Below are 9763 nucleotides of genomic sequence, written 5' to 3' on the forward strand. Positions count from 1 at the left end.
CACTGTGTAACGGGAATTGGTGCACTGTGTTACTACTTTGGTTAAGCCTCTGACCTGTGACCTGTTGAGAAAGCATCATCTGTTGCTGTTCCATCTGGCTTGAGGTATATGAATTTGTTGTCTAGGTACCATGTGAACCTGCTGTTGCATTGGCTGCAATTATGACATTTCAACACGTGGCATTTGCACCTGCTGCATGGGTTGGAAATTTGGCACTTGATTCACATTATTCTGAAAGTTTGGATTAGGATCTCTCACTTTAGTCCTCTCGGATTCTGGAATGAATTGATGTCATTACTCTGCTCAACGACACCTTCCTGCACCATCATCGGACACTCCCGTTTCCAATGTCCAATGGCTCCGCAACGTGGCATTGCAATAACTTTTTCTTTCCTTGCACATCATTCTGAACCCCTACAGTACCTAAGTCCGAACCACGATTCATATGTTCTCCACAACCTCTACCTTTCATCTGGGGATGAAACATCATGTTCCCTTGCTGCTGCTGTGGTAACTGCTGCAGAAAATTCCCTTGCGCCCCTGTTTGAGCTGCTTTAATCTGCATCACCATCTCCTTCTCTTTCAGCTTTTTCTGGTTCAACTCACCCTCATCACTACAGTATTTCGAATACTGCAACACCTCATCAACCAGCTTTGCTTGCCAGCAAATCAAATGACTTAATCATCAGGCTAATTTTGGGTCTCAAGCCTTCCTCAAATCTGAAAATGGAGCATGTCTGTCACCTCAATTGTGTCTGTACCACTGTAATGCTTGAATGCCTGCAACAATCTTTCATAATACGCATGTATCGACTCCTTTGGTTCCTGAACTGTTCTATCAATCCTCTGCCAATCAATATTCTTGGGCAAAATTCTCGTTTTCAAAAATTCAGTCACCTTATAGTAATATTTCAATACCTCAGGAGATGGTGCACCTGTATTCTTGTCCCTCTCCGGTTTGCTTGTTGGCTAATCTACACTCCTCTTAGACACTCAATCCACAGATCAGCTGGAACCACTATCTCTAGTAATGTATTCAAGTCCTCCCATATGTCCTGACCTTCATCTCCTTCATCATCACTGTTTGTTTGCACTTCGATTCCGTCATTGGTACATGTAATCGAACATTTTATCTTACACAGCAAGTCCCTTCCCAGTAGGGATACCGGACTCGAATCACAGACTACAAACTTATGCAGTCCCTGGAAGTTGCCGATCTCAACCTGCACTGGATCTGTAATCGGATTTGTCAGGTACTGGTTTGCTACTCCAACCACCCTTATGGTACGCCCCGAAAGTGGTAATTTCGGAACCTCTGCACTTCTGACTGTAGAGCGTGTAGCTCCGGTATCAACCAAAAATGAAACTTTGTGACCCATTACCTTTCCCTCTACATAGGGTCCCCTCTGATCTACCTCTAGGGACGCTGCAAATCTGCACTCTTCACTATCTGAGCTGTCATCCGACCACTCCTCATTCATTCCATTTTCATCACGCAATGGGAATTGCTGTACTGTATTATTTTGACTCATCACCTGACCTGTGACCTGCTAAGGAAGCATCACCTGTTGCTGTCCCATCGGAGCCATTGGTAATTGCATTTGCTGTCTAGGTACCATGGGAACCTGCTGTTGTACTTGCGGCATTTGCGCTGGTTGAACGCGCGGCATATGCATTTGCTGCATGGGCTGTAACCCTTGCATCTGAATCATGTTATTTTGGAAGTTCAGATTTTGACTTCTCAGTTTTGGACCTTTCATATTTTGCAATGTACCGACATTAGTGCTTTGTTGAACGGCACCATCCTGCACCACATTTGGGCATTCCCGCTTCCAATGCCCCACGCCCCCGCACGCGTGACATGGTGACATCCTTTTCATCCCTTGTGCATCATTCTGAACCACAACAGTATTCAAGTCTGGACCACGATTCACAAAACCTCGACTTCTCAGTTGTGCCTGAAACACATCATTCACTTGAGGTTGCTGCTGTATCATCTGTTGAACTCCATTTCCCTGCATAACAGCCTGCGCTGCCCTTATCTGCATCACCATCACTTTCTCCTTTAACTTTTTCTGCTTCAGCTCAATCTCGTCACTACAGTATTTTGCATACTGCAACACCTCATCAATCGACTTTGCTTGCCAACAAATCAAATGATTCTTAATCATCTGGCTAACTTCTGGTCTCAACCCTTCAACAAATGTGAACACGAGATGGTTCATGTCCTTCGGCTCAATGGTCTCAGTACCACTGTAATGTTTGAATGCCTTTCACAACCTCTCATAGTAAGCATGTATTGATTCCTTAACTTCCTGTGAGGTCCGGTCAATTTTCTGCCAGTCAGTCACCTTCGGCGACACTTTCTGCTTCAAAAATTCAATCACTTTATGATAGTACTTCATCACCTCCTCAGAGGGAGCTCCGGTCACCTTATCCCTGGCCGGCTCCTTTGTCGGGCAGTCTACCCCTCTCTTGCACTCGAGCCACAAATCAGGCGGAACAATGATCTCAAACAAAGTATTCAAGTCTTCCCAGAGACACTTTGCAAGCTTCACAAACCTATCTGTTTGTTGATACCACTCGATCGTTTTCTCCCTCAATCTGGGATAATCATTTGTAAAAGATAGGATGTCTCCTCTGGATCACGGCACATGAATTAAAACTCCACCAGCTGTTTCTCTCATGGGAAGTATTTTAACCGATTCCGTATCGGGTGAAGCTTTAGCCTGACTTGACCCTGGACTGTCACTTTTCTCCTTATCTCTTTTCTTTGCTCATCTGCCTTCCCACTTTTCTAACACTCCCCAGATTTGCGCACTTTGCAGTATTTCTTTTAAATGTGCCTTCATTCCGGCAGGCCTCATATGCTCAAAGTCTTTTGAGTCAAAGTCTAACCTGTAACTTCTTTTCAAATGTTTAGTGTTTTCAATATCAATATTGTACTTGTCTGCCAGGTTCGCTAATCTCTGATGTACCTTGCCTAACCTCTTTAGTAATCTTAGGGCACAGGTATCTCAATTCTGCTTCTGTGTATGACTCTAATCTGTTTACCCCCATTGTTCCGTCCACTAGTTCGGCAGCTTCCACACCTAGTCTTACAAAATTCAGGTAATCATCTTTCTCTGCCGCTATTGCAGCAAGTGGTGAAGGTTTATTATTCCTCAGCCACTCGTTTAGTTGCTGCACAGAAAAACCTTGTAACAAGATATTTCGTGCCTGCATTATTGGAGTCTGTGATATTTCCACACTCATTGTCTGAGGGGCTAACACGCTTGACCCTACTCGTCTTATCGCTTCGACAGGGGCTCCAATTGGGCTGAGACTTCACAAAGATCTAAGGTGTTCAGCTGCTTGTGATCTTGGTGATATTGATCGAGGGGTTCCTGTGAATTCCCCTCCCATTACATCCTGGGTTATTGCTCCCTGATCACGTACACCAGATTGACCTTGTGCATACAATGGCACCGGTGGACCAACAGTAATTGGCAACGATATTGCAGCTGGTGTCTGACCTGGTCCCAAACCTCGTGGAGCTGCGACTCCAAAGGTCTGATCCTCTGAAGCCGTTGCAGGTATTAATGGAGGACCTGCTGCTGGGTTATATCCCGGTATCAGTTGTGGTTGCGGCTGGGGCAGCAATTGTGGAGTTGGCTCAATCTGCGCTAAGCTCGATTTTGTATATATCGGGTCTGGCGGCACTATCAGGTTTGTAGTAGTCTCTAGCACTGGGACATCTGGATAGATTCTCTGTATCTGCGGTGGAGGTTGCAACTGTATCTGCATGTCTGGCACAGTGGGTACACTGACACAATTCTGTATCGAAGCCGTATCACTAGTCTGTACTGTATCAGTAACTCCCTTCTCCAACGTCTGGTTCTCAGGACCCGTACTAGTGCTCGGGATATTGTCGCTCGCCGCATAAGGTGGCGGGCGATCATGTAATATCCGATCCATGAATTCTTCATCGTCTGAATCGTCTTCCTCTTCCCAAGGTCTCTTAGGGCCAGATGTAGCAAACTTTTGCGAGTCGCAAATGGCCCGAATCGCAATTTGCGACCCCTCAAAATCGGAAACGGGATGCAAAAATACCATTTCCGACTCGCAAAATGCGATGCAAGCCATTACCGACTCGCAAAAATAGCGACCCCATTTTGCGACCCGCAAATAGGAAGTCGCTATTTGCGAGTCGCAAACCAAATGTAATAGCCACTCGCAAATTGCGACTAGTCGCAAAAAGCCCATTTTGCACTTCCCATTTACCACTAACTCAGAGCAGGTGGTAACCAGAACCAAAGTATAAAAGGAGACCCAGAAGGCACCTGGGTTACTCAAGATGGCGGAGATATATGTGATAGCAATGAGGAGGAGAGCCCACGCCGCACAGCAGAGGAGGAGGAGGAGCCAGAGACAGGAGAAGATATACAGAACCAGGCAGACACTTTTCCAACAAACTGAGGAGGAGATTTATGATAAATACAGACTTAGCAGTGCAGCAATACTAGATTTAATAGAATTACTCAATCCGCAGCTTCAACGCCTGACTGTGCGCGGCTGCGCCATCCCTACCCATGTGCAAGTGCTATGCTCACTGCATCTCTTGGCCTCGGGTAGCTATCAGGGGGTCATTGCTGTGGCAGGTGGGGTATCCCAGAGTGCACTCTCACGGTTCTTCAGAGCATTCCTAGATGCCTCACTCACACACATGTCCAGATACATATACCTACCCAGGAATGAGGCAGAAATCAACAGCACCAAGTTGGAATTCTACAGGATTGCCAACTTCCCCCATGTAATAGGGTGTGTGGACGGGACACATATACAAATCTGCCCTCCTGCAAATCTGGAATATCTGTTCCGCAACAGGAAGTGTACCCACTCACTGAACATTCAGGTGGTATGTGACGCCCATTATGTTATCACTGACATGGCTGCCAAATTTCCAGAGAGCACACATGACTCCTACATTTTCAGGCACAGTGGGATACACCAACGCCTAGAACGTGGGGAGTTTGGAGACGGATACCTCCTAGGTATAGCTGAATACACCTTGCAGACATACACACAGGTCAATGTGGAAACCATTTATGCCCAGCTAACGTACATTTTGTGCCACACAGGTGACAGTGCATATGCACTACGACCATGGATACTTACCCCGTACTTAACACCCAGCAATGAGAAAGCGAGGCGATACAACAGTGCACATAGGAGGACCCAAAATATTATCGAAAGGACCTTTGGACTGCTGAAGGCACGATTCAGATGCCTCCACAGAAGTGGAGGTGCCCTCCAGTATACCCCAATAACAGCTTTCAAGATCGTTGGCGCATGCGCTATCCTGCACAACATTGCCACCAGACGTGGGCTACCTCTCACCCCAGAAGACCCAGATTCGGAGGATGAAGAGCAAGAGCTACCACATCGCCATCATGGGGATAGAAGCATTGCAAATCAAGGCAGACTGAGACGGGACCACATTGCAAACCAATACTTTGGAAGGTACGTGCTAACTGTCACTACACTCACTAATGTCACACACAAAGAGTCCAGATGTGAAGTGGAACAAACAAGTGATTTAATTATGTGCACCAAAAAAATTTATATACATTAACAACAGTTCAGGGGCTGTAAAAGTCCACCTGGCATGAGGACACATTGACCTCATGTGCCTCTACCCCAGGACAGTGCGGAGCTCACATTCTACGCCGGCCTCGGCCAGCATGGCTGGTACCTGGTGTGTCAGCAGTGCCCTGCCTTGCGCTACCACTGCGCAACACCCTGGTGTCACTGGCTGCGACACTGCTGATGGTGGAGCCCTCCTCGCTGTCCTGCGGCGTGTCAGCCGTGCCCCTAGCCACCTGTCTGGCCTCCATGATATCCATGGCATGGCTGAGACGTCCCAGTCCACGTGCCACATCACTGGCAAAGTGGCCCATGTCTACCTGGAGGCTGACCGTGCGCCTTGAAAGGCCAGTAGTGTTCACTGCCAGCCTGACGATGGAGGCAGACATGCGGTCCAGCCGGTGCAGTAGCTGCCTGTCACGACGCCTTGCACCCTCTCTCTCAGTTATGAGTTCTGCCACCAGTTGTCTCATTGAGAGTGCAAGGTCGCCGACATGTGTGTTGAGTTGTTGCAGCTCTGTGTGTACCAGCTGCATACCACTGTTTTGGTTTTGCTCCATGCGTCGCATGGCCCCTGATATTCTCCTTATCTCGCGTGTCTGCAGGCGCTGACCCCGTAGGAGTGTGGCCTCGGCGGGCGACATGGAGGCATCTCCTGACTCATGCTGCGGCTCTGGTGGTACATTTACACGTCACCTGCGACGCAGTGGAGGCTCTGTGTCATCTACAGTGGCACTGTGGCTGGGACCAGGTGCTGGCTCACTCATCAGTATGGCAACTGGTGCATCATGAGGGGACTGTGTGTGGGTGGTGCAGGTCTCTGTGGTGGCTGGTCCTGACTCCTCTGCAGGCTGGTGGCTGACCTGTGGCTCCTGGATGCTTTGGCTGGCGGTGGTGTAGTGTGGGAGACCTGTGGGACATAGGGAACACACTGTCAGTATCTACCATCTGTCATCAACTTCCTAATAAACTGTTGCCTATCAACTGCCTACTTGACTACATTGCCCATAATGCACCATGCAGGCGGTTGCTACTCTGAAATGGAGCTATTTTGGTTGTGCATGCTGCTGTGTACAAGGTGGGTGGGGGTATGGCATATATGGGTGTACATGCATGTCTCATGGTACTCACCGGTTGATGGTCCTGGCTCTGAAGTATCCAGCTCTCCCATCCCGCACACTGCCTCTGGCTCCAAGGTCTCCTCAACTCTTTCCTCCAGGGGTGTGGGTGGTGGTATAGTGGACGGTCCCCCTCCAGTGCCCCTCATCTCCCGGAGCCGCTCTGCCATCCTCTCTTTGGTCCGGGAGCGCAGGTCATACCACAGTTTCTTTAAATCTTCTATACTCCGGTGGCTGACACCCATGGAGTTCACCTTGTCTTGGATGTCCGTCCAGATTCTTTTCTTCTCCACCTCTGGCACACTGAGGGCTGCCCTCCCAAAAAGTTGTTCATGGTGCTGGCAGCATTCCCCTGTCAGCACCTCCAGCTCTTTTTCTGCAAATTTCAATTTGCGCTTCCTTGGTGTCTCTGCCATGGTAGCTGCTGTTCTCTCTGTTTGCAGTTCAGCAGTTTAAAATGGGTGTGGTCCTCCCTCCTCCCAGGTGTATTTGTAAACTTCCTGGCTGTGATGTCATCATCAGGAGCCAGGAAGTGTTTTCCAGAGTGTTCTGCTGCACCTGCATTCAATATCCAGCACAGTCGCAATTTGCGACACCCACTTGCAAATTGCGTGTCCGTTTTTAGCGCGGTCGCAAAAAGCGACCTCGCAAACAGCGGACTCGCAATCTGTGGTGCGACTTCATTTGCGAGTCGCAAATTGAAGTCGCCTTTTCTTCTTGGATACCATTTAGCGAGACGGAAATTGCGAGTCGGAAATTGCGAGTCGCAATGACTCGCAATTTCCGACTCGCTAAATTTTTCCTACCTACATCTGGCCCTTAGTTTCTTTAGGCTTACTAGAGTCTTTGTCTGTTTTATAGGTGGCCTTCTTTCCCTGCGTCTCTTCTCCCTGTGTTATTGCTGGGAACAATTTCAATCGATCAACTATTCCCCGTCTCCACATTTTGCTCTCATTATCCCACCTAGCTTCTGCATAAATCTTTTCTGCTCTTTTTATTCTTCTTTGGATTTTTTCTTGTCTCTGTTTAAGAGCCATTAGATCCCAAATCGCTAAAGCCTCATACAAAGCTGGCCTCGGAGGTGGTTTCTGTACGCTTAACATCCACCTCAAATTCTCTAGCACCCTCGTATTGAACGTCCCATGTTTCTGTATTTACTTTCTGCCAGATGTGCAATGATAAGCATTTAACCACTTCTTCTGAGGAATGTTGACTTATTGCAAATTAATGCTGTTTTGCACTCTGACATACTTGAACTTTATATTACAATAACTGACTGTTTACTTTCTTATTTTATGTTGTATGCACCCACACGATTGCCTATACACATTAGAAACTGTAACTGCACTTTTTGAATAATGGAAGGATTTGATGATAATAGAGATACCCTTTTTAGAGAACTATTTCAAGCAAATGCCCAGGCAAACACACACAGTACATCTAATCCCTCACAGGAGGGCCTCAGAATGAAGTTTATTAGACTCGAGCGATTAAGGAAACAAGAACTCTCACGTTGGTGGGACTTTACAATCTTGCAAAAATATATGGAGAATAATCAAATTCCGAGGGGTCTGAGGGTTATTCTATTTCCATCCTTTGACGACTTAAGCCCTGACTTGCTCAAGGAATGGGAAGATTTGTTGGTCACCTCTTCGTACGGCATGATGGATATACTTATCCGTGATGCCAAGGCGAAGCGCGAGAAACTATTACAGGACATTGCACTATTAGAAAAAGAGATCAATGATATAGATTCACCAGACACTATAATCAAAAACTATAACATTCTGAAGGAGGTCCTACAAAAACATCAATTATACATCAAGGATAAGAAGGTACGCAAACTTAGGAGAGACGAAAATGATTATAGAAATGGAAGGGTTTTCACCTTTGCACGTAAATATGATACCCTTAAAGCAGACAGCGTTAGGGATACCCCATCCACCAAGGCGAAGCTTCCCTCCCCTGGTCTTACGACCAGTGACACGGACGCTTCTAGCATCTCCAGTGGAACCAGTGAAGACACCAGGGACCATATACCATTACCCTCCTCTACACATAGGCCTCCTTTTTTATTGGAATTGGAGAGGTTCAGGAAAGGCCAAAAACAACTTCAAAAGAGGGCAGTAACAAACACAAGCCCACCAGAAGGGGGAAACACAAGCACAAACACATACAGACGACAGGAAGGCGTTGCCACACGTTCGACAACTCGCAACACACACCAATGATTGACAAAACTGTGTCTCCAAAGGATACTTCCGACACTATTTCTATTGTCAACCTATCCTCCACAACCTTAAATATTGAACAAACTAATGTGCTCAAGAAAGGCTTAGGCTTTGTACCTACAAGACTTCCAGACTTCACACAACTTCACATCAGTCTGTTCAAGTTCATTCGTAAGTGTAAACTCTATAAATACTTTCAGGAATCACACATTCCGACTCGGGCAACTACCACCCTATACCATACTCCCAGTACTATGACCATCAAGGAAGTTAAAGACATCCAAACCTTGCTTTCAATTGAACACAATGCAGAACCCTTAATACCTCTAACCGAGATCTTGACAGATCTTAACATAGACTGTAATGTTAGGTCCCTCAGTGGTCTGAGGACAACTTCTAAGTTTACTCCTGTAATACCCAGGGATTATGCTATTGATTCTTTCTGCAGTAGAGTCACTAGTGATCTCTACTGCTTGGAAGAACAATATTTGCTAGGACGTAAATCAATCCACGTGCATAACACCACGCTTGCTGAAAAACAAGCTTTATTCTCACTTAGCAGGTGCAAGGACATAGTGATCAAGGAGGCAGATAAGGGTGGGAACATTGTGATTATGGACAAAGCGGATTACTTATCCGAACTGGATCGTCAATTATCAGATGGCAACGCATATCGCAAACTCACACACAACCCCATGTTGGAAGTCAATAGAAGTATTTTAAAGAAACTACAAGCATTTCTCGATTTGGATTTGATATCGGACATGGAATATAAGTACCTCTATAACA

The 9763-nt window shown here is 46.7% G+C and overlaps 1 protein-coding gene across 1 annotated transcript; it reads right to left on the reverse strand.

Moving 5' to 3' along the window:
• Positions 1-5596: 5596 nt before the first annotated feature.
• LOC138287619 (nuclear apoptosis-inducing factor 1-like) lies at positions 5597-7397 on the reverse strand. The gene is made up of 2 exons (XM_069228247.1): positions 6757-7397; positions 5597-6535 (listed from the first exon to the last, which is right to left on the reverse strand). The coding sequence occupies exons 1-2, from the start codon at positions 7157-7159 to the stop codon at positions 6318-6320; spliced, it is 621 nt and encodes a 206-aa protein (XP_069084348.1). The 5' UTR covers positions 7160-7397; the 3' UTR covers positions 5597-6317.
• Between the last annotated feature and the right edge of the window lie 2366 nt (positions 7398-9763).

The sequence above is a fragment of the Pleurodeles waltl genome, chromosome 1_1 (assembly GCF_031143425.1).
Source record: "Pleurodeles waltl isolate 20211129_DDA chromosome 1_1, aPleWal1.hap1.20221129, whole genome shotgun sequence".
Taxonomy (NCBI): Eukaryota; Metazoa; Chordata; class Amphibia; order Caudata; family Salamandridae; genus Pleurodeles; species Pleurodeles waltl.